General features: G+C 45.6%; 3 protein-coding genes and 1 pseudogene across 3 annotated transcripts; all 4 read left to right on the top strand.

Moving 5' to 3' along the window:
- The first annotated feature begins 5,353 nt into the window (after positions 1–5,353).
- On the top strand, positions 5,354–7,061 carry LOC149427724 (E3 ubiquitin/ISG15 ligase TRIM25-like). Its single transcript, XM_089667732.1, has one exon. It carries the CDS (start codon positions 5,502–5,504, stop codon positions 7,059–7,061), a length of 1,560 nt encoding a protein of 519 aa, XP_089523858.1. The 5' UTR covers positions 5,354–5,501.
- Positions 7,062–12,932: 5,871 nt separating this feature from the next.
- On the top strand, positions 12,933–15,082 carry LOC149427723 (E3 ubiquitin-protein ligase TRIM39-like). The gene has a single exon (XM_089667730.1). It carries the CDS (start codon positions 12,933–12,935, stop codon positions 14,532–14,534), a length of 1,602 nt encoding a protein of 533 aa, XP_089523856.1. The 3' UTR covers positions 14,535–15,082.
- Positions 15,083–19,106: 4,024 nt separating this feature from the next.
- Positions 19,107–21,261, top strand: LOC149427722 (E3 ubiquitin-protein ligase TRIM39-like). Its single transcript, XM_089667733.1, has one exon. The coding sequence runs from the start codon at positions 19,107–19,109 to the stop codon at positions 20,709–20,711; it is 1,605 nt and encodes a 534-aa protein (XP_089523859.1). The 3' UTR covers positions 20,712–21,261.
- A 2,510-nt stretch (positions 21,262–23,771) lies between these two features.
- LOC149427721 (E3 ubiquitin/ISG15 ligase TRIM25-like) lies at positions 23,772–25,291 on the top strand (annotated as a pseudogene).
- Positions 25,292–25,294: the final 3 nt, after the last annotated feature.

Raw genomic sequence — 25,294 nt, 5'->3', positions numbered from 1 at the left:
GACAGGATCAAACAGCTTTTTTACACAATGCAGAAGATTAACCCCTTAGGTTCCACAGTGAGTATAACAAGCATGCCTTACTGCATCTACAGACTGATTGTACTGTTGGGGGTTTAGTTACACTTTAAGCTCCAGAAGATTTTCCCGCACTCAGAGAGATCGCTCCATCTGTACAGAGCTCTGTGTTGCCAATGCAGGGCTCTGGGCTGTGAACGTACACAGCCGATAAGTAGGTCCTGTCCATGAATCATTGGTTGGGACCAATGCTGTTGTTGAACCATAGCAGAGCCGGCGGGCAGGCTGGGTGGTCATCACTACTACAAGTCGCTATCTTCTAGGTCCCATGTAGGGTGGACTCCTCATCCCCTTAAAAACCGAACACATATTAATGACACGGGTTCTGGGGCTGATGAAGGTGGTAATTCAACTCACTTGGTGCCTCATCTGCATTAACTTAGCCTCTGAACCCGTGTCATTAATATGTGTTCGGGTCTAAAGGGAGGAGGAGGCAACCCTAGTTCCATGTCCTCCTTCTTCATGAACACAGGAGGTCACTCACTCAGCATGGGCTCCATTCAGAAAACACTGCATTTCGTTCACTTTGTGATCTGATCCAAATGCCTGGGATGGGGAGGGATCCACTATTGGAATAAATACCATTCTACCTAAATTTTGTCCAGAACACACAGAGGTTGGATCTCCTCCATTATTTGGTCTTGTAGCAGAGTCTGGCAGGGATCCTGGAAAAGTCCTGTTGGGGATTTACATATCTCCCGAGTCCTTTCTTCCACCTCTCCAGTCCTCTGACCCGGCCACTTCAGGTTTTCCTCCTCTCCCTAATATCCAATTTAGACTCACCAGGACCCAGTCTGGGCTCTGCATCCTGGGGAGCAGACAGGTCTGGTCTGTTGGAGAGAAAGGTAGGTGAGAGCTGCAGAGCTGTGTATGGGGAGGCTGACAAGGAGTAGGCTGGGGCTGCTGGTAGTTGGAATTGCTGATGTGTAGTAAGAACCAAGGCTTGGATTTGTTCAATTTTTACTTTTTTTCTTCACACTCTGAAGCCCTGTATAGCAGCTGCCAACCTTTCCAAAAAAAAATTCCAGGAAAACCTATTTTGCTGTGTGGCCAGCAAGCCAGAGAATGTTCTTTAATTTGGTTTGGGACAATTCTAATTCTAAGTGATATTAGAGCTGTGTCTTTGTTGTGGTCTGTGTGTTTTAATAACACACAGCTTAGGCTTGCCTATCCTATACCTGCTCTGTCCAGTGGCTTTGCAGAGTATCCCTGATCCTCCCTCCCTCCCCTCCTGGGTCCCCTGATTCCTCCCTCTTCCTCTTTTCCTCTTGGGTCCTCTGATTCTCCCCCCCCCCCCCCCTTTCTTCCTCTTCGGTCCCCTGATTCCCCCCCCCTTTCTTCCTCTTCGGTCCCCTGATTTTCCCCCCCCTTCCTTCCCCTTTCCCCCCTCCTTTCTTCCCCTTTCCCCCTCCGATTGGGGGGGGGGGGGGCAGCTGGGCCTCTGCACATAGGGGTGTGTTTTTTTTTTTTTTTTTAGCCTTTTAATATCACTTTGGAACTTGAGCCACATATGGCTCGCCTAATCCTTCCCCTCTAAATTAGATAAGCACTTTATAAAGTGAAATTTATCATTTCTGGACACAGAAACAGAGGGTGAACATTTAGACTACCTTGAATAATTTCAATAAAATAGCAACTACAACATACAACAGCAAGGGGTCTGTACCGTGCAGCACAGTGTAGGGGTCATGCACATGTACTGTATCTGGTATATTGCATAGTTCTGACTGCTGCTGCCCTCTGTAGGCTGTGCTGCACATTGCACTTTGTATGCTGGGTGTTCAGCAATCAGGAGTGTGCAGAGTTCAGAAGCCCCACCACCTCTTTAATCGCTGTTCACCTCTGCACCCTATTTCCACCTCTGAGCTGCCAACCAATCTGGACAGCCCTTACCACTGTTGCACCTGCCCACCTCTTCCATAACTGCACCCTAACCACACCTATGTCAACACAGTGCCAATCTTGTGCACCTCTGCCATCATTGCAACCTTCATGTACACTGCTGTACCCCCCCCAACACACACACACCTCTGCCACCATTGCAACCTTCATGTACACTGCTGTACCCCCCCAACACACACACACCTCTGCCATCATTGCAACCTTCATGTACACTGCTGTACCCCCCACACACCTCTGCCACCATTGCAACCTTCATGTACACTGCTGTACCCCCCCAACACACACACACCTCTGCCACCATTGCAACCTTCATGTACACTGCTGTACCCCCCACACACCTCTGCCACCATTGCAACCTTCATGTACACTGCTGTACCCCCCCAAACACACACACACCTCTGCCACCATTGCAACCTTCATGTACACTGCTGTACCCCCCCAAACACACACACACCTCTGCCACCATTGCAACCTTCATGTACACTGCTGTACCCCCCACACACCTCTGCCACCATTGCAACCTTCATGCACACTGCTTTACCCCCCCCCCCCAACACACACACCTCTGCCACCATTGCAACCGTCATGTACACTGCTGTATCCCCCAGACCTCTGCCACCATTGCAACCTTCATGTACACTGCTGTACCTCCCCCGCACACCTCTGCCACTATTGCAACCTTCATGTACATTGCTGTACCCATCACCCCCCCACCACACCTCTGCCACCATTGCAACCTTCATGTACACTGCTGTACCCCCCCACACACACCTCTGTCCCCATTGCAACCTTCATGTACACTGCTGTACCCCCCCCCCCCACACACACACACCTCTGCCACCATTGCAACCTTCATGTACACTGCTGTACCCCCCCCCCCCCCACACACACCTCTGCCACCACTGAATACTCTGCAGACTTCTGTTGCCACCTCCCCCACCCCCCCTTTGCAAAACACTTCTGCATTATTATACCCTCTGGCACCACTTCACTCCCTGCGCACTTCTGCCATCGCAGTACCCCTTTGCACACCTCTGCCACCACTTTCACCAACATTAAACACCTCTGCATTATAACGCCTTCCTGCACCTCTGCCACAACCAGTCCCCCTTGCCACCACTGGACCCCCATAAACTTCTGTACTCCTTGGGAAAACCTCTGCTACAACTGCATTCCCACCACACACCTTGTGACATCATTGTTCCTCTTCACACATCAGTAACCACTGTACCCCCTTGTGGCACTGCACCCCCCCAACATACCTCATCCCCAACTGCACTCCTGTCATACACGTCATCTATGTCCCACTGCACATCTTACAAGACTACATTCACCAGCACTCCTGTGCCCATTGCCACCAGTGAACTTCTCCCCCTCAGCCTTCACCACCAATATCTCCCCCTCCCCCACATACCGCTGTACCCCCCCCCAACATACCTCCATACCTCTGCCATCACTGTACCCCCACAGCATACTCATGTACTCCCTTGTCACCAATCCCCCACACTTCAGAACCCCCACCAGACATCTCAACCCCCCCGTGCAATAACCTTTTGCCACCACTCAGGTAGTATTAGTGGGGTGCTGCAACTTGTACTGCCTGCAGTCAACTTTGGGACTCACCCTACAGTGCCAAAATCTTCTTTGCACAACTAGATCACCCTGCAGGTGTGGACAGCATGCAATAAAAAAATAAAGCGTGCCGCTACGGAGGGGGCCAGGGTGTGGTTTTGTGCAGGCTCTTTGCAAGGGTTAGAGCTTGCCTGCAGACCTTCTTGCTGTCTCCTTCCCGGATAGCCTTCCATTCCCAATGCCATGGCTTCAGAATCTGTCCACCATGAAAACAACCAGCCAGGGGCGGACTGACCATTTGGAAACTCAGGCACTGCCCGAGGGCCTGGGATCAGGGGGACCCATGAGATGCCCCTAGTACTTTTTTTTTTTTTTTTTGCAGAATCCTCAACGACTCCCAAAAAATCTGTTTATAAAGGAATATGTGGAACACAACATTACAGAGATGGAGCTATTTTACTATCATTACCTGCAATCCAGTCTGTCTCCCATTGGAGCAGAGCCTAGAGAGGCTTCCTAGAGCATGACTCCCTATACCACCGACCTCCATCAGACACGGCTTACCTGGTTGGTTGTCTCTCTGTCCTCTCTGGATGGACAGCACTCTTCTCCTCAGACAATTTCAAATGCTCTGCCAGGAACCCTACAAGGCTGTATGAATGAAGCCTTAGATTCAGGGGCGGACTGACCATTTAGAAACTAGGGCACTGCCCGAGGGCCCGGGGTCAGTAGGGAGCCCCATGAGATGCCCCTGGTACTTTTTTTTTTTTTTTTTTTTTTTTTTTTTTTTTTTTTTTCTCCATAGGCGTTTTTGAGTTTGGGCAAGGACACGGGCCCCATGATACCCTATTGCCCGGGGGCCCCATGAGTTGTCAGTCCACCCCTGCAACCAAGATAGATACATGCCCTGGAAACTGAGACAGCCTAGGGCACAGATGTAAGCGGACAATGGACCAATAAGGACTAATCCAGGACGGTTGGTAAGTATGCCACTCTAAATATCAATGTCACCCCTGTTTGCCAAAACATTCCTGGACTGGTATCTGTGAACCAAAGGTTGCTCACCCCAGGGAGCATTAGGGCTTTTTCCTGCTGGTGGGGAAAAAACAGCCAACTGAGACAGTTTTATTGCCTTCGGCCACCCACCGGAATCCTAACATTACATCCCGACATGGCCGTATGCCACAGCAACCTTGGGTTGCAGGCTTTGACATAACAGCACGGACTGTCACACTTGCACATGATTGGGCTGCAGATGTGGCACACTCGCGCAATGTAAAATTGCCATTTGGCATTACAAAAACCCAACCAATGGCATGAGGCATCAGCAGTGATTCCTGAATGCTTACCAGTCACTGCTATACCTCCTGCTAAAACGCAATCTCCAGCATCACTTTTCTGAGGGCAGAACCCTCAGATAACACCAGCTTACAATCCCAAACTCGAAGGAAGATTTACTAAAACTATTGAACTCAGAATCTGGTGCAGCTGTGCATTGCAGCTGATCAGCTTCTAAATTCGGCATGTTCAGTTACGCTTTGGCAATTTTGACCTGGAAGCCTGTTGGTTTCTATGAAGGGTTGCACCAGATTTTGCACTCTTCAGTTTTAATAACTAAACCATACAGTCTGTATTTCTTATCACAACCTCAAAAATCCTGGAAAGATATTTTCTTGCAAACCATTGGAAATGAAGAATGAGACACATTGTGGATATGTGGCTTTTTTTTCCTCTATTTTATTTTGGGTGTTGTGTGGGGTTTTGTTTAATTTTTTTTTTTTTTTTTTTTTTTAACTTTGATTTCTTAACTAGACATTAGATTAGAGTTTAGAAGCCTTCATTTGCTTTGGGTTCTGTCTTCTGTAGGGGTAACTTGTGAAGCTATCACCCTCCTTATGTAAAGGGATTTTAGCTTTGTTTGTGTTTTTTTGTTTTTTTTCCTCATTCTCAGAATGGCTATGGCTGCTCTAGGACATGAGTTGAGATGCTCCATCTGCCTGAACCTTTATACAGAGCCGGTGTCACTGAGATGTGGACACAACTTCTGCTGTGCGTGTATTGTGACTGCTCTGGATACACAGGAGGAATCTGGAGTGTATTCCTGTCCGGAGTGCAGAGAGGAGCATACAGAGCGACCTGTGATGGAGAAGAACAGGAAACTGTGTAACATTGTGGACAACTTCAGATCTACACAACAAAAGGAGAAGCATGAGATCCTCTGTACATATTGTGTGGATTCTCCAGTGGTTGCTGTCAAGACTTGTCTACATTGTGAGACTTCTATGTGTGATAAACACCTGACAGCCCACAACAAGACAGTGGACCATGTGTTGATGGAACCCACCTCATCCTTCTGTAGTAAATTATGTTCCATCCACAAGGAGCTTCTGGATTATTATCGCTCTGAGGATGCCACCTGCCTGTGTGTGTCCTGCTGTCTGGTGGGGAAACATAAAGCATATGAAGTGGAACTTTTACGAGAGGCTTTGGAGAAGATGAAAATGAGAGATGTTTTGGAGAAGATGACTACAAAGAGAGAGACTATTGAGAAGAAAATTCAGGTTCTACAGGACCAGAAAAGAAAAGAACTAGTAAAAGCGGAAGGTAAGAAGAAGAAAGTCACTGCCCTGTTTGAGGATATGAGGAGTCAGCTGGAGGTCCAGGAACAGAAAGTCCTGAGTGAGATCACCAGGCAGGTAGAGAAGATCTCATGGACCCATACTAGTGTCCTCAAACAACTGGAGATACAGAAGGTTGAGCTGTCCAGGAAAATTGATCATATTGAGAAACTGAGTAACACAACTGACCCAAGAACTGTCCTGCAAGATGACAAATCAGACACCGGTGATCAGAATGTGGAGGAATCTTCTGCTCGTCTTCTGGATGATTTTATGATCTCTCTTGTATTGCACAAATCTCTAACTGATCTTATCACTAATATGCAATTAAAAACCAGCTTTAGACAGGAAAGGAGAGATCTGCTACTGGATATAAAAACAGCCCACAATTTTGTAGCTTTATCCAATGACCTGAGAACGGCATCTGACACCAAAACAGAAAATATTAGACCAGAATTACCACAGAGATTTACATTTTACAATCAGGTGATGAGTAGGGAGAGTTTTTCCCATGGGAGATATTACTGGGAAGTAGAGGTTGGTGACTGTGGGGATTGGGATGTGGGGGTTTGTTATCCCAGTATAGAGAGGAATAGAGATGAGTCTGGTATTGGTTATAATAACAAGTCTTGGGGTTTCTGCACAAATGAAAATGAATATTTATGTGTACATAACTCTATGAAACAGCTGGTGCACCCAGAGTCTCCTGTGCAGAGATTGGGAGTATATTTGGATTATGAAGGTGGCCGTCTGTCTTACTACCAGCTGAGTGACCCCATCAGACACCTACTTACCTTTCCCACCACTTTCACTGAACCCCTCCATGCTGTCTACCATCTGAATAATGGAGCCTGGGTAAAGCTCATATCTTCGGTGTTTTTTATAAATCCATAATTTTTTTTTTTCCTCTTAATCCTCAATACAAATAGAAACCAATCTTGGAAATGGATTCTCTGACACAATTAAAGGAGCACTAAACTAAGACCATAAATGAAGGTTGCTCCAGAGTTCCGAACATGCAGAACAATATATGATCCTAGCTCCTAACTTCTTTTTTTTTTTTTTTTTTTTTTTATATCTCCAAACTTTGAGATCAGAGACACCTTTTTAGGAGAAAGCATATTGCAAAAAGACACGGCCACTAGAAATGTTTTGGCTAAAATCACAAGTTTTTAACTGATTTCTATATCATTTTTTTTTTTTTATACTGGGATCTGGAAATTATAAATGCCATAGTTTTTAGAGGTTGATACATTAAATGCAGTAAAACATTTTGTAGTAAAATATTTTTAGATTAAAATATTTTTTTAGATCAGATGGGAAAAGAGGGCCAAGTGAGTGGGGGGGGGGGGGGATTTGGTACAGACAGTTGGGATCTGTCTTCCATTTCCTACTTTTTTTTTTCTTTTTCTTATTTTTACAGCAGCTAACAACTGCAATACACGACCAGAGCTCCCATATACTTACTAAGATCTCCCAACAGCTCCCTGCTCTGTATGTTCTCCCCGACATATCAGAAGTTTACAATGGGATCTAGAGAATGTTACTGTGAACTTAGTGTACACTGGTTGTAATGTAAACAGTCTTAACTTTTGTTGTGTGATACCTACATAAAATAAAAATGAGCATTGTTTTAAATTACATTTAAGCCCTCTTGCCTGATTGTATACTTACATTTTTATTACAGGTACTTATAGCACTGTCAATTTATGCAGTGCTTTACGTACACTATATTGCAAAAAGTATTGAGCTGCCTGCCTTTCCATGTACATGACCTTTAATGGCCTCCCAGTCTTAGTCCGTAGGGTTTAATATGGAGTTGGTCCGCCCTTTGCAGCTATAACAGCTTCAACTCTTCTGGGAAGGCCGTCCACAAGGTTTAGGAGGGTGTCTATGGGAAGGTTGGACCATTCTTCCAGAAGCACATTTGTCAGGTCAGGCACTGATGTCGGGGGAGGAGGCCTGGCTCGCAGTCTCCGCTCGAATTCATCCCAAAGGTGTTCTATGGGGTTGAGGTCAGGACTCTGTGCAGGACAGTAAAGTTCCTCCACCCCAAACTGGCTCCTCCATGTTTTTATGGACCTTGCTTTGTGCACTGGTGTGCAGTCATGTTGGAACAGGAAGGGGCCATCCCCAAACTCTTCCCACAAAGTTGGGAGCATGAAATTGTCCAAAATGTCTTGGTATGCTGACGCCTTAAGAGTTCCCTTCAGTGGAACTAGGGGGCCAAGCCCAACCCATGAAAAACAACCCCACATGATGATTCCCCCCTCCACCAAACTTCATACTTGGCATAATGCAGTCAGGCAAGTACCATTCTCCTGGCAACTGCCAAACCCAGACATGTTCATCGGATTGCCAGACAGAGAAGCGTGATTGTCCACTCCAGAGAACACGTCTCCATGCTCTAGAGTCCAATGGCGGCGTGCTTTACACCATGGCATCTGATGCTTTGCATTGCACTTGGTGATATAAGGCTTGGATGCAGCTGCTCGGCCATGGAAACCGTACTAAAACTCACTAATGACCTACTAACTGTTAAAACCAATGCCCAAGACTTGCCACTACCAAGACTTGCCACTACCAAGACTTGCCACTACCAAGACTTGCCACTACCAAGACTTGCCACTACCAAGACTTGCCACTACCAAGACTTGCCACTACCAAGACTTGCCACTACCAAGACTTGCCACTACCAAGACTTGCCACTACCAAGACTGCCCAAAAGAGATCCTATTGAATTTAGAACGTTGTGTTCATATCCCCTTCTACCAACTCTTATCATACCTCCAAACTTTCTGGGATCATAAAGAGGGACAGCTATGAGAACAAAGTATATAGAAAGATACCCCTGCCACATCCCCTATACAAAGAAGAAAAATGATTGGTAGAATAAAGTGCTTTTTTCTGATATTTTGTCCTTTCTGCTGGTGTTTTCAAAAATAAAAATGCTGTCATTTAGACTGGATGGATAAAATGTTCAGTGCAATATTACACATTTATGTAGTAAAATGTTACATTTGATCTAGAAGTTTATACCTGTGTTTCTCAACCTTTTTTCAGTCAAGGCACCCTGTGAAATTATAGACAGTCCCGAGGCACCCCTTAAAAATATGGACTGTACATAATTTTAAAAGGGACCCCATTCTAAAATGTGAAAAGCTATTCTAATAGTTTTATATAACACAGCAACATCCACACATGTAGGACACCCAACATTAGAAGTGATTTATTCTTCCAAAGCAAATACACTTCTGCACACTGGTACTGACTAGTATCCAGTGTTTCTCCTCCCCCTCAGTTTTTCTCCATCACTGAGCTAATGTGACCCCAGCAATGATGGAGAGGGGCAGAGGAAGGTCAAAAAATGATGCTGTGCAGGCAACTGACTTCCTCCTCATCAACTGATGATGTCATTGGTTGTCAGGACACCGGCGGCTAGAAGGTCGTAATGGTGCACAATGAAAACCTATGGCTGTGTGTAACTAAAAGGCAGGCTTTTTCCACCTGCTTGATTGTATACAAAGTTTTGGGCAATTTTTAGACATTTTGCCAAGGCACCCCTGAAGAAACCTCAAGGCACCCTGGTCTATACATTGGCTGGAAAAGAGGGCCAAATGAACTGGAAAGGACGGTCCCACTAGGCCAGGGAAAGTTGGGAGCCCTGTCTTCCATTTTCTTCTCACTAGGCCAGGGAAAGTTGGGAGCCCTGTGTTCCATTTTCTTCTCCCTAGGCCAGGGAAAGTTGGGAGCCCTGTGTTCCATTTTCTTCTCCCTAGGCCAGGGAAAGTTGGGAGCCATGTGTTCCATTTTCTACTTTCTTCTCACTTTTTCACAGCTGCTAATAACTGCAATACACTAGCAGAGCTCCCATGTACTTACTATGTGATCACCCAACATCTCCCTGCTCTGTGTATGATCTCCCCGATATATCAGGACTTACAATGGGATCTAGATATCATGACAGTAAACTCTGCTGTACTCCTCATACTTGTACTAGTATTGTTAATGTGCTGTGTACGTCTTTGTCGTGTGATACTAGCAGAATGAGAATATCCAAATAAAAAGCAGCTCTTCTAATGATATTAATATTTTAACGTTTCTTTGTGATGCAATGATTAAAGGGTAACTCCACTTTCATGGGAAAAATACAAATATAGCGTATACAATTGCAACACAAGTCCTATTGTAATTGAATGTTGTTAATGTTTTTTTCCTTTTCATTCTGCAGCTCTGTAATTTTCTGTAAAAGTCAATGCAATATGGCAAATTGGATGCGGTCTGTACATGTAATTTCCTGCTTGTGTGATTGGCTCACTGGTTCTCCCAGAAGTCTGCACTAAGACACAAGTCAGATTTTGGGCATCCCCTGCAACAAAAAATTTTTTGTTGAGATACTCCCAAAGGGAACTCTCGTCTACGGGGATGCAGACCCTGCCACCTTCCTTATTAGAGCCCTGCAGGTGCAGCAGCTGATTATTACAAAAATCACTCCCCTTCAGATTCGCTCTGCACATGCTTGATGAGAGAGTCCTGCGAGACTCCGAAATGTTGCCTTGCTGTAACTATGTGATCGTTCATTAAAACTTTTGGACCCATATTGGTGATCCTCCGTGTGCTGGTGACATTCTCCCTCGCTGATTCTGTTCGGTTCCAGCTGACAGTCGCTGCAGCACCCACTTATACACACCGCCATTTACGTCTACAGGGATGCAGGCCCTGCCACCTTCCTCATTAGAGCCCAGCAAGTGCAGCAGCTGATTGATCATTACAAAAATCACTCCCATTCAAATTCACTCTGCACATAGACACAGACAAACAAATATCTATTTATGCAACACAGCAAAAGGAAGATTTTGGGCATCCCCTGCAACAAAAAAAAATTCATTTTTGTTGAGATACTCCCAAAGGGAAACTCACGTTTACAGGGTTCAGACCCTGCCATGTTCCTCATTAGAGCCCAACAAGTGCAGCAGCTGACCGATCATTACAAAAATCACTCCCCTTCAGATTCACCCTGCACATGGACGCAGACAAACAAATATCTAATATTTAATCAATTCAAGTATTTCTCTGATTGGATGGAGTGGAGATCCTAACATGGCCGCCCTGCTTCTCCACCTTGTCCAATCAGAAAACACTTATTCGGGGAGAAAATGCAAAGTGTTCTCTGAATGGTGCCCGTGGTGAGTGAGTGACCTCCTGGGTTCAGAAAACAGCACAGGACCCGGCAACCTGCAACGATCACTGAAAAAGCAGTGTGTGCTTTTCGTGAATTCCAGCTATCACAGGGATCCCAATGGTACGGCACATGCATAGATACATCCAAGCTGAACCATTGTAACTATGCAAAGATATTCATAGCAGCTTTAAAAAAGGATCCATATCTTTGTGAAATGAGCCCAATGCCTCAGACGGGGAGGGATCCACTACTGGAATGAATACCATTCTATGTCCTTTGTGCCCAGAACACACAGAGAACGGATCTCCAATATTTGGTCTTGTAGAGAGATTCTGGCAGGGATCCTGGAAAAGTCTTCTTCAGGATTTACACATCTCCCGGGTCCTTTCTTCCACCTCTCCAGTCCTCTGATCCTCTATCTACTTCAGGTTTTGCTTCTCTCCCTTTTATCCAATTTAGACTCACCTGGATCCAGTCTGAGCTCTGCATCCCGGGGAGCAGACAGGTCTGGTCTGTTGGAGAGAGAGGTTGGTGAGATCTGCAGAGCTGTGTATGGGGAGGCTGACAAGGAGTAGGCTGGGGCTGCTGGTAGTTGGGATTGCTGATGTGTAGTAATTGCTGAGACACGGCTGGTATCTGTGAAACAAAGGTTACTGATCTAGCAAAGCTATACACCCGTCACCTATCCCCAGCTCAAAGTTGAAAAAGGTCATGGAAAAATATTTTTTCCTCTACACAATTTTTTGGCTGTTCATCTGGGTGTGTCAGGGATCCCTCCTCCGTGCAACTGTGCGTTGGTGCTGGATCCCTTTCGGCCACGGCGGTGTGAGTGCGCATGCGCTGGAGCGTCTTGGTGCACATGTGCAGGCAAGTGCACGTATGCACACTAGCGTACACGTCCCCACAAGGCGGACAATTTAAACCACCAGTACAGTTTAGCCTGTGTCTTCTGGTCTATAATGTTCTGCACTCCATAACCTGATTCTGTTGCCTATGTTTGATCTGACCCTAAGAAAGAACTCCGCCTGCACTGACCCAGCTTATCCCTGACTATCCGCTTGCCTGCTCCCTTGTACCTGATTTGCTTGTTTGATCCTGACCCGGCTTGTCTGACTCTGCTGCACATACATACCTGTATCTGCACCTGACCTGTATCCTGATTGCCGCCATACTTACCTGCTGCTGCATCCTGGTTACTGCAATACCTGCCTGCTGCTGCTGCACCCACATTCCTGCATCCGCACCTGACCTGCATCCGAATCTTCTGGGTCTTCACCTGCCTACCACCAGCTCCAGACCCACCCGGCACTTGTGCCACTCCTGGCTCCGCGCCCTCTGTTCCCACTATCAGGGGCTCCGAGCGGGAGTAGTAAGAAGACACCTCCTCTCCACGTCAGGCTCCCCAACCAGGTGAGACAGGGTGTCTTGTTTTATTTGGGGTTCTCCTTTTTTGGAATCCTCAATAACTCACAATAAGTAAGTCACTTGCTTTGGATTCTCTCTGACCTCTGGAGGGGTTAACTTGTAAAGTCTCCACCCTCTGTATGAAAACAGATTTTTAGTTTCGTTTCCTTCTTCCTAGTATGGCGTCTGCTCTAGGAGACGAGCTGAGCTGCTCCATCTGCCTGAACCTTTATACGGAGCCGGTGTCACTGAGATGTGGTCACAACTTCTGCCGGGATTGTATTGTGACTGCTCTGGATACACAGAGGGGGTCTGGGGTCTATTCCTGTCCAGAGTGCAGAGAGGAGTATGTGGAGCGTCCTACTCTGGAGAAGAACAGAAAGCTGTGTAACATTGTGGACAACTTCAGATCTACACAACAAAAGGAGGAGAAAAGTGAGATCCTCTGTACATATTGTGTGGATTCTCCGGTGGTTGCTATCAAGACTTGTCAGCATTGTGAGACTTCTATGTGTGATAAACACCTGACAGCCCACAACAGGACAGTGGACCATGTGCTGATAGAACCCACCTCGTCCTTCAGTAGTAAGAAATGCTCCATCCACAGGAAGCTTCTGGAGTATTACTGCTCCAAGGACGCCGTCTGCCTATGTGTGTCCTGCTGTCTGGTGGGGATACATAAAGGACATGACGTGGAACTTCTAGAAGAGGCTTTAGAGAAGCAGAAGGAGAAACTGAGGAATGTTCTAGAAAAGATGATTACAAAAAGAGAGACAACTGAGAAGGAAATTCTGAATCTACAGGAACACAAGAGAAAGGCACAAGAAAAAGCAGATGATGAGAAGGAGAAAGTCACGGCTGTGTTTGAGGATATGAGGAGACAGCTGGAGGTCCAGGAACAGAGAGTCCTGAGTCAGATATCCAGGCAGGTAGAGGAGGTCTCATTATCACTCGCTGCTCTCATCAAACAGTTGGAGATACAGAAGGATGAGATAGCCAGGAAAATTGGTCACGTTGAGAAGTTGTGTGACATGACCGACCCAATAACTGTCTTACAGAATCATAAATCAGACATTGGCAAGATCTTCCAAGATCAGAAATCAGACACCGGTGCCCATAATGTGAAGGAATCTTCTGTTCCTGATATGGATGATTTCATGATCTCTCTTGTGTTGCACAGATCTATAACCGATCTCATCACTGATATGAAGACAAAAACCAACTTCAATATACAGAATACAACCGATCTGCTACTGGATGAGAAAACTGCCACTACCTTTGTGGCTTTATCTGATGACCTGAGAACAGCATCGCACTCTGAAACAGGAAAGATTAGATTCAAATTACCACAGAGATTTACAACATACAATCAGGTGATGAGTAAGGAGAGTTTTTCTCATGGAAGACATTTCTGGGAAGTGGAGATTGGTGACTGTGGGGAATGGGATGTGGGGGTTGGCTATCCCAGTATAAAGAGAGATGAAGAGGAGTCTGCTATTGGGCGTAATAACAAGTCTTGGTGTTTTGGCTTTACTGAAGGTGAATATACATGTGAACATGACTATCAAGTACAGGAGTTACACCCGGAGTCCCCAGTGCAGAGATTGGGTTTATATCTGGATTATGAAGGCGGCCGTCTGTCCTTCTACCAGCTGAGTGACCCCATCAGACACCTCCACACCTTCACCACCACCTTCACCGAACCCCTCCATGCCGCCTTCTATCTGGATAATGGAGCCTGGGTAAAGATTATACCTCCGGTGTTTTCTATAAAACCATAATTTACAACTTATTTTTTGTCATCAATACAAATAATACTCCTGGAAATTAGCTGGGACAAATAAAGGATCATTAAACTAAGAACATAACTAAGACCATAAACCAAGATTGCCCAAAAGAGATCCCATCGACATTTTAGAACGATACGTGTTCATATCCCCTTCTAACTCTTATACCTCCAAACTTTCTGGGATCATAAAGAGGGACAGCTATGAGAACAAAGTATGTAGAAGAAGGACACCCCTGGGATCTAGATATCATGACAGTGAACTCTGCTGTACTCCTCATACTTGTACTAGTAATGTAAATGGGCTGTGTACGTCTTTGTTGTGTGATACTGACATAGAATGAGAATATCCAAACAAAAAGCATCTCTTCTAATGATATTAATATTTTAATGTTTCTTTGTGATGCAATGATTAAAGGGTAACTCCACTTTCATAGGAAAAATAGCAAAAAAAAAGTAAATGCAAATATAGAAATATAGCATATACAATTGTAACACAAGTCATATTGTAATTGAATGGTAATAAAATGTTTTTCCTTTTCATTCTGCAGCTCTGTATTTTTCTGTAAAAGTAAATGCAATATGGCAAATTGGATGCATTCTGTACATAGATGGTGTACAGAACGCCCCCCCCCCCCCCCCGAAATGTAATTTCCTGCTTGTGTGATTGGCTCACTGGTTTTCCCAAACGTCTGCACTAAGACACAAGTCAGATTTTGGGCATCCCCTGCAACAAAAAATTAATTTTTGTTGAGCTACTCCCAAAGGAAACACACATCTACAAGGATGCAGGCCCTGCCACCTTCCTCATTAGAGCCCTGCGGGTGCAGCAGCTGATCGATCATTACAAAAATCACTCCCATTTAGATTCACCCTGCACATGGACACTGTAAGGGCTTCCGATAAAACCAGAGATGTGTGAACTGACAAAGGGAAACGCAGGCTCAAGTATGGTGTAACAATATAATTTATTAAGGGTTATACACAAATATAACGCACAATATAACAAAACCAAACCTCCAACTGATAATGGAATGTACACAGATAAGAGCAGTCAGGGCTGGTGAGGTGGAGTGGTCAGGCGGGCCGGGTCAGGAATCATCGGGCAGACAAGACACAAAGGAGTAGGCAGAGCGTAGTCAGACGGGCCGGGTCAGGAACAATCAGGCAGACAAGGTACCAAAGGAGCAGGCTGGAGAGTGGTCAGGAATAGCCAAGGTCAGGACAGGCGGAGTTCATTCAGGGTCAGGATCAAGCAGAATCAGGAAGCAGACAGGATGCAGGTACAGGGGCTCATGGGAAACATACACCAAGGCACTGACTGCAGGTCTGGCCATTCCTTAAATACACCTCCTGCAATCAGCCTCAGGTGATGGCTGACTGCAGGAGTGAGCTTCTGGTTGCTGAGAGCACCCGCTGGCCAGCCCTGGTACTGCAGCCCACAAGGCAGGTGAGTCTCACCACCATTGGCAAGTCCATTCCTCACAGACACAGACAAACATTTATTTCTGCAAAACAACAAAAGGTAGATTTTGGGCATCCCCTGCAACAAAAAAATTTAATTTTTATTGAGATACTCCCTAAGGGAACTCATGTCAACGGGGATGCAGACCCTACCACTTTCCTCATTAAAGCCCAGCAAGTGCAGTAGCTGACTGATAATTATAAAAATCACTTCCATTCAGATTCACTCTGCACATGGACACAGACAAACAAACATTTATTTCTTCAAAAACAACAGAAGGTAGGAATCTACATCAAAGCTTGTTAAAATCCCCGCAATGTACAGAGATCACCCAGAATATTTTTTTTTGTTAACAAAAGTGGAATCGCTCTTAAGTCCGGGTTCACACTGATGCGGTGTGGAATTTGCAGCGTTTTCTGTGCGATTTCTGCACCGCATTAGAATCGCACCCCGTTCATGCGAACCGCTGCAGGTGTGTATGTTAACGCTTGTAAACATGGCTAACTGCGTTTAGAAGTGTTTTTTAACTGTTCCATATCCAGATGCTGTCCGGAGACTTTTTTCATCATCAGAAATGCATGCAAAGCGTTTTCCATGTATTCAAATGGACCCGGTACACCAGCGCAGTCAGTTCCAGGTTTTGCGTGAAGGAAAAAAATGGTAGAACGCGCCACATTATACTCATGATGGGATCCATAGTGAATACAACCAGAAAAGACAGGTCATCTCAACACATAGTTCATTTTTTACTGTTTTTCAGAGCATTCTGGGCATTTGGAAAGGTCTCCTGAGGTTATCTTAAAAAAAATGCTTCTAAATGCAAACACTTATAAACGCGGTATGCAAACGCAGCTAAACAGACGGTTTTTAACCTACGTTTTCCAGCAGTCAGTTTCCATCGTTCAGAAGACGTCCCGTGTACATGAGCCCTTAATCCAAAAATGCTTTGTGCCCCCTACTTCTCATCATTGTGGGACCCCTAGTGTCATTCAAGTATTATTATAATACAGGATTTATATAGCGGCAACAGTTTGCTCAGCGCTTTACAATATTATTATTATTATTATACAGTTTGCTCAGCGCTGTACATTACAAAGGGGGACAGAACATGTGACAGAACAATACCAATACAATGCAAAACATGAGGGGATCTAGGGCCCTGCTCCTTGGAGCTTACAATCTAGGAGGGAGGGGGTGGTGGCACAGGAGGAGATAGCTGTGGGGGATGGAGTGGTAGGAAGAGTGGAGGAGGTCGGTCAAGTTAGCAGGGGGTGGGGTAGGCTTCCCTGAAGAGATGGGTTTTCAGGTTGCGCCTAAAGGAGAGGAGAGTAGGTGATAATCTGATGGGTTGGGGAAGGGAGTTCCAGAGGATGGGTGACACCCTGGAGAAGTCCTGGAGGCGGGCATGGGAGGAGGAGACCAGGGAACTAGAGAGAAGGAGGTCTTGTGAGGAGCGGAGTGTGCGTGTTGGGTGGTACTTGGATATTAGGTCGGTGATGTAGTTCGGGGCAGTATGGTGGACAGCTTTGTACGTCAGTGTTAGGATTTTAAATTTGATCCGTTGCGCAATCGGAAGCCAGTGGAGGGATTGGCAGAGGGGGGTGGAGGACACTGAGTGGAGGCCAGTGGAGGGATTGGCAGAGGGGGGTGGAGGACACTGAGTGGAGGCCAGTGGCGGGATTGGCAGAGGGGGGTGGCGGAGATGGAGCGGTTGGAAAGGTGAATGAGTCTGGCAGCCGTATTCAGGATGGACTGAAGCGGGGATAGCCAGCGGCGAGGCAGGCCAGTGAGGAGGGAGTTGCAGTAGTCGAGTCGTGATATGATGAGGGAGTGGATGAGCTGTTTAGTGGTTTCTCGGGTTAGGAACGTGCGGATTTTGGCGATGTTGCGGAGGTGGAGTCTGCACGAGTTTGTTAAAGATTGGACTTGGGGCTGGAAGGATAGGTTGGAGTCCAGAATGACACCAAGTACTCTGGCCTGCGGGGCGGGTTTGATGGTGGCGTTGTTGGACATGATGGAGAAGTCAATGGGGGGTGGTGTCCGGGCTGGGGGGGGAAGACAAGAAGCTCGGTTTTGGAGAGATTCAGTTTAAGGAAGTGGAGCGACATCCAATCTAATATGTCGCTCAGTAGGTGTGTGCCTCGGGCAGAGACAGAGGGGGTGAGGTGGGGGGTTGAGAGATAGATTTGTGTGTCGTCGGCATAGACAATATAAAGGGAGACAGTACAATGACAATACATTTCAGTACAGAAGGAATAGGAGGGCCCGGCTCATGGAGCTTACAATCTAGAGGAAGTGGGGAGGTGTTACAAAAGGTGATAGCTGCGGGGGATGATCTAGTGGACGTGATTCAAGTACAGGGGGTAGGCTTCCCTGAATAAGTGAGTTTTCACAGATCACCTAAGGCAAAAAGGGGGGGCGGGCGGACTGGACATACTGTGGTAGGGAGTTCCAGAGGATGGGAGAGGCTCTGGAAAAGTCCTGGAGGTGAGCGTGGGAAGAGGTGATCTGGGAGCAAGAGTTACCAGCGTTATCAAAACTTCCAGCGTGCATGAGGACTAAGGGAAGCAGACACGGACCTGTCATCCCCAGATCACCTGCTCACCAAGCGGATTTGCTGATGGGTGTGAAAAAGGGCCCGAGTCCGGATGTATTCGTAGTGGAATCAGTATTTGGGCTGACACACCAGGATGGGGGTCCTTATCTTCCAAAAAAAAGGTGATTGTTACTTGAGTCTTTAATGAGATATAAAGAGAGACCGTTACATGATTAAAATGACAGATCCTTATCCTTTTGTTAAAGGTTTGTGAATGGAGTCAAATGCCTTGGATGGGGAGGAATTATATTCTATCCAGAATGGATCTCATCCATTATTTGGTCTGAGCTACAACAAAGGATGGAACAATATTTTTCCTACAGCTGAAAACTAAGAATAAATCACATATAGTGACAAGTAAATTATTCTTGGCACATTTTATTTCTGTAACTGACAATAGGTAAAAATCCCTTGCTCTGCGTTCTCTCTGTCCTCTGTAGGGTTAATGCGTGAAGCCTCCACCCTCTTTATGCAAACAGAATTTTAGTTTCGTTTCTTCTTCCAGAATGGCTTTCTTTGCTCTAGGAGACGAGCTGAGCTGCTCCATCTGCCTGAACCTTTATACGGAGCCGGTGTCACTGAAATGTGGTCACAACTTCTGCTGGGATTGTATTGTGACTGTTCTGGATACACAGAAGGGGTCTGGGGTCTATTCCTGTCCGGAGTGCAGAGAGGAATATACAAAGTGGCCTCTTCTAGAGAAGAACAGAAAACTGTGTAACATTGTGGACAACTTCAGATCTACACAACAAAAGGAGGAGAAAAGTGAGATCCTCTGTACGTATTGTGTGGATTCTCCGGTGGGAGCTATCAAGACTTGTCTGCAGTGTGAGACTTCTATGTGTGATAAACACCTGACAGCCCACAACAGGACAGTGGACCATGTGCTGATAGAACCCACCTCATCCTTCAGTAGTAAGAAATGCTCCATCCACAAGAAGCTTCTGGAGTATTACTGCTCCAAGGATGCCGTCTGCCTATGTACGTCCTGCTGTCTGGTGGGGATACATAAAGGACATGACGTGGAACCTCTAGAAGAGGCTTTGGAGAAGAAGAAGGAGAAACTGAGAAATGTTCTAGAAAAACTGACTGCAAAGACGGAGACAACTGAGCAGAAAATTCAGAATCTACAGGATCAGAGGAGAAAAGTACAAGAAAAAGCAGATGATGAGAAGAAGAGAGTCTCTGCCCTGTTTGAGGATAGCAGGAGACAGCTGGAGGTCCAGGAGCAGAGAGTCCTGAGTCAGATATCCAGGCAGGTAGAGGAGGTCTCATTATCACTCACTGCTCTCATCAAACAGTTGGAGATACAGAAGGATGAGATAACCAGGAAAATTGGCCACATTGAGAAGTTGTGTGACATGACTGACCCAATAACTGTCTTACAGAATCATAAATCGGACATTGGCAAGATCTTCCAAGATCAGGAATCAGAAACCGCTGCACATAATGTGAAGGAATCTTCTGTTCCTGATATGGATGATTTCATGATCTCTCTTGTGTTGCACAGATCTATAACCGATCTCATCACTGATATGAAGATAAAAACCAACTTCAATATACAGAATACAACCAATCTGCTCCTGGATGAGAAAACTGCCCGTACCTATGTGGTTTTATCTGATGACCTGAGAACAGCATCAGACTCTGAAACAGGAAAGATTAGATTCAAATTACCACAGAGATTTATAACATACAGTCAGGTGATGAGTAGGGAGAGTTTTTCCCATGGGAGACATTACTGGGAGGTAGAGGTTGGTGACTGTGGGGATTGGGATGTGGGATTTTGCTATCCCAGTATAAAGAGAGATGGAAAGGAGTCTGGTATTGGGTATAATAACAAGTCCTGGAGTTTTTCTATATCTGCAAACAAATATTCATGTCTACATGACTCTCAATCACAGGCGTTAAATCTTAAATCTCCTGTGCAGAGATTGGGATTATATCTGGATTATGAAGGTGGCCGTCTGTCCTTCTACCAGCTGAGTGACCCCATCAGACACCTCCACACCTTCACCACCACCTTCACCGAACCCCTCCATGCTGCCTTCTATCTGGATAAGGGAGCCTGGATAAAGATTATACCTCCGGTGTTTTCTATAAAACCATAATTTACAACGTATTTTTTTTCATCAATACAAATAATACTCCTGGAAATTAGCTGGGACAATTAAAGGACCATTAAACTAAGAACATAACTAAGACCATAAACCAAGATTGCCCAAAAAAGATCCCATCGACATTTTAGAACGATACATGTTCATATCCCCTTCTAACTCTTATATCTCCAAACTTTCTGGGATCATAAAGAGGGACAGCTATGAGAACAAAGTATGTAGAAGAAGGACACCCCTGGGATCTAGATATCATGACAGTGAACTCTGCTGTACTCCTCATACTTGTACTAGTAATGTAAATGTGCTGTGTACATCTTTGTTGTGTGATACTGACATAGAATGAGAATATCCAAAAAGCAGCTCTTCTAATGACATTAATATTTTAATATTTCTTTGTGATGCAATGATTAAAGGGTAACTCCACTTTCATAGGAAAAATAGCAAAAAAAACAAAATACAAATATAGAAATATAACATATACAATTGTAACACAAGTCATATTGTAATTGAATGGTAATAAAATGTTTTTCCTTTTCATTCTGCAGCTCTGTATTTTTCTGTAAAAGTAAATGCAATATGGCAAATTGGATGCATTCTGTACATAGATTGTGTACAGAATGCCCCCCCCCTCAAAATGTAATTTCCTGCTTGTGTGATTGGCTCACTGGTTTTCCCAGAAGTCTGCACTCTGACACAAGTCAGATTTTGGGCATCCCCTGCAACAAAAATTTAATTTTTGTTGAGATATTTCCAAAGGACACACACATCTACAAGGATGCAGACCCTGCCACCTTCCTCATTAGAGCCCTGCAGGTGCAGCAGCTGATTGATCACTACAAAAATCACTCATATTTAGATTCACTCTGCACATGGACACAGCAAACATTTATTTCTGCAAAACAACAAAAGGTAGATTTTGGGCATCCCCTGAAACAAAAAAAAATCATTTTTGTTGAGATACTCCCAAAGGGAAACTCACGTCTACGGGGATGCAGACCCTGCCACCTTCCTCATTAGAGCCCTGCAGCAGCTGATTGATCATTACAAAAATCACTCCATTTAGATTCACTCTTCACATGGACACAGCAAACATTTATTTCTGCAAAACAACAAAAGGTAGATTTTGGGCATCCCCTGAAACAAAAAAAATTCATTTTTGTTGAGATACTCCGAAAGGGAAACTCACGTCTACAGGGATGCAGACCCTGCCATGTTCCTCATTAGAGCCCAACAAGTGCAGCAGCTGATCGATCATTACAAAAATCACTCCCCTTCAGATTCACCCTGCGCATGGACGCAGACAAACAAATATCTAATATTTAATCAATTCAAGTATTTCTCTGATTGGTTGGAGTGGAGATCCTAACATGGCCGCCCTGCTTCTCCACCTTGTCCAATCAAAAAACACTTATTCGGTGACAAAATGCAAAGTGTTCTCTGAACGGTGCCCGTGCCGAGTGAGTGACCTCCTGGGTTCAGAAAACAGCACAGGACCCGGCAACCTGCAACGATCACTGAAAAAGCAGTGTGTGCTTTTCGTGAATTCCAGCTATCACAGGGATCCCAATGGTATGGCACATGCATAGATACATCCAAGCTGAACCATTGTAACTATGCAAAGATATTCATAGCAGCTTTAAAAAAGGATCCATATCTTTGTGAAATGAGCCCAATGCCTCAGACGGGGAGGGATCCACTGCTGGAATGAATACCATTCTATGTCCTTTGTGCCCAGAACACACAGAGAACGGATCTCCAATATTTGGTCTTGTAGAGAGATTCTGGCAGGGATCCTGGAAAAGTCTTCAGGATTTACACATCTCCCGGGTCCTTTCTTCCACCTCTCCAGTCCTCTGATCCTCTATCTACTTCAGGTTTTGCTTCTCTCCCTTTTATCCAATTTAGACTCACCTGGATCCAGTCTGAGCTCTGCATCCCGGGGAGCAGACAGGTCTGGTCTGTTGGAGAGAGAGGTTGGTGAGACCTGCAGAGCTGTGTATGGGGAGGCTGACAAGGAGTAGGCTGGGGCTGCTGGTAGTTGGGATTGCTGATGTGTAGTAATTCCTGAGACACGGCTGGTATCTGTGAAACAAAGGTTACTGATCTAGCAAAGCTATACACCCGTCACCTATCCCCAGCTCAAAGTTGAAAAAGGTCATGGAAAAATATTTTTTCCTCTACACAATTTTTTGGCTGTTCATCTGGGTGTGTCAGGGATCCCTCCTCCGTGCAACTGTGCGTTGGTGCTGGATCCCTTTCGGCCACGGCGGTGTGAGTGCGCATGCGCTGGAGCGTCTTGGTGCACATGTGCAGGCAAGTGCACGTATGCACACTAGCATACACGTCCCCACAAGGCGGGCAATTTAAACCACCAGTACAGTTTAGCCTGTGTCTTCTGGTCTATAATGTTCTGCACTCCATAACCTGATTCTGTTGCCTATGTTTGATCTGACCCTAAGAAAGAACTCCGCCTGCACTGACCCAGCTTATCCCTGACTATCCGCTTGCCTGCTCCCTTGTACCTGATTTGCTTGTTTGATCCTGACCCGGCTTGTCTGACTCTGCTGCACATACATACCTGTATCTGCACCTGACCTGTATCCTGATTGCCGCCATACTTACCTGCTGCTGCACCTACGCTCCTGCGCCTGGCCTGCATCCTGGTTACTGCCATACCTGCCTGCTGCTGCTGCACCCACATTCCTGCATCCGCACCTGACCTGCATCCGAATCTTCTGGGTCTTCACCTGCCTACCACCAGCTCCAGACCCACCCGGCACTCGTGCCACTCCTGGCTCCGCGCCCTCTGTTCCCACTATCAGGGGCTCCGAGCGGGAGTAGTAAGAAGACACCTCCTCTCCACGTCAGGCTCCCCAACCAGGTGAGACAGGGTGTTATGTTTTATTTGGGGTTCTCCTTTTTTGGAATCCTCAATAACTCACAATAAGTAAGTCACTTGCTTTGGGTTCTCTCTGACCTCTGGAGGGGTTAACTTGTAAAGTCTCCGCCCTCTGTATGAAAACAGATTTTTAGTTTTGTTTCCTTCTTCCTAGTATGGCGTCTGCTCTAGGAGACGAGCTGAGCTGCTCCATCTGCCTGAACCTTTATACGGAGCCGGTGTCACTGAGATGTGGACACAACTTCTGCCGGGATTGTATTGTGACTGCTCTGGATACACAGAGGGGTCTGGGGTCTATTCCTGTCCCGAGTGCAGAGAGGAATACGTGGAGCGTCCTACTCTGGAGAAGAACAGAAAACTGTGTAACATTGTGGACAACTTCAGATCTACACAACAAAAGGAGGAGAAAAGTGAGATCCTCTGTACGTATTGTGTGGATTCTCCGGTGGGAGCTGTCAAGACTTGTCAGCATTGTGAGACTTCTATGTGTGATAAACACCTGACAGCCCACAACAGGACAGTGGACCATGTGCTGATAGAACCCACCTCGTCCTTCAGTAGTAAGAAATGCTCCATCCACAAGGATCTTCTGAAGTATTACTGCTCCAAGGACGCCCTCTGCCTATGTGTGTCCTGCTGTCTGGTGGGGATACATAAAGGACATGACGTGGAACTTCTAGAAGAGGCTTTAGAGAAGAAGAAGGAGAAACTGAGGAATGTTCTAGAAAAGATGATTACAAAAAGAGAGACAACTGAGAAGGAAATTCTGAATCTACAGGAACACAAGAGAAAGGCACAAGAAAAAGCAGATGATGAGAAGGAGAAAGTCACGGCTGTGTTTGAGGATATGAGGAGACAGCTGGAGGTCCAGGAACAGAGAGTCCTGAGTCAGATATCCAGGCAGGTAGAGGAGGTCTCATTATCACTCGCTGCTCTCATCAAACAGTTGGAGATACAGAAGGATGAGATAGCCAGGAAAATTGGTCACATTGAGAAGTTGTGTGACATGACCGACCCAATAACTGTCTTACAGAATCATAAATCAGACATTGGCAAGATCTTCCAAGATCAGAAATCAGACACCGGTGCCCATAATGTGAAGGAATCTTCTGTTCCTGATATGGATGATTTCATGATCTCTCTTGTGTTGCACAGATCTATAACCGATCTCATCACTGATATGAAGACAAAAACCAACTTCAATATACAGAATACAACCAATCTGCTCCTGGATGAAAAAACTGCCACTACCTTTGTGGCTTTATCTGATGACCTGAGAACAGCATCGCACTCTGAAACAGGAAAGATTAGATTCAAATTACCACAGAGATTTACAACATACAATCAGGTGATGAGTAAGGAGAGTTTTTCTCATGGAAGACATTTCTGGGAAGTGGAGATTGGTGACTGTGGGGAATGGGATGTGGGGGTTGGCTATCCCAGTATAAAGAGAGATGAAGAGGAGTCTGCTATTGGGCGTAATAACAAGTCTTGGTGTTTTGGCTTTACTGAAGGTGAATATACATGTGAACATGACTATCAAGTACAGGAGTTACACCCGGAGTCCCCAGTGCAGAGATTGGGTTTATATCTGGATTATGAAGGTGGCCGTCTGTCCTTCTACCAGCTGAGTGACCCCATCAGACACCTCCACACCTTCACCACCACCTTCACCGAA

Source organism: Staurois parvus, unplaced genomic scaffold (assembly GCF_062004578.1).
Source record: "Staurois parvus isolate SC_StPar_1 unplaced genomic scaffold, SC_StPar_1.0 ptg003540l, whole genome shotgun sequence".
Taxonomy (NCBI): Eukaryota; Metazoa; Chordata; class Amphibia; order Anura; family Ranidae; genus Staurois; species Staurois parvus.
This window is presented reverse-complemented; position numbering and strand designations above follow the sequence as displayed.

Excerpts from the sequence above, each read along its gene's own strand:
- LOC149427724 (XM_089667732.1), top strand. The coding sequence starts at position 5,502 with ATGGCTATGGCTGCTCTAGGACATGAGTTGAGATGCTCCATCTGCCTG.
- LOC149427723 (XM_089667730.1), top strand. The coding sequence starts at position 12,933 with ATGGCGTCTGCTCTAGGAGACGAGCTGAGCTGCTCCATCTGCCTGAAC.
- LOC149427722 (XM_089667733.1), top strand. The coding sequence starts at position 19,107 with ATGGCTTTCTTTGCTCTAGGAGACGAGCTGAGCTGCTCCATCTGCCTG.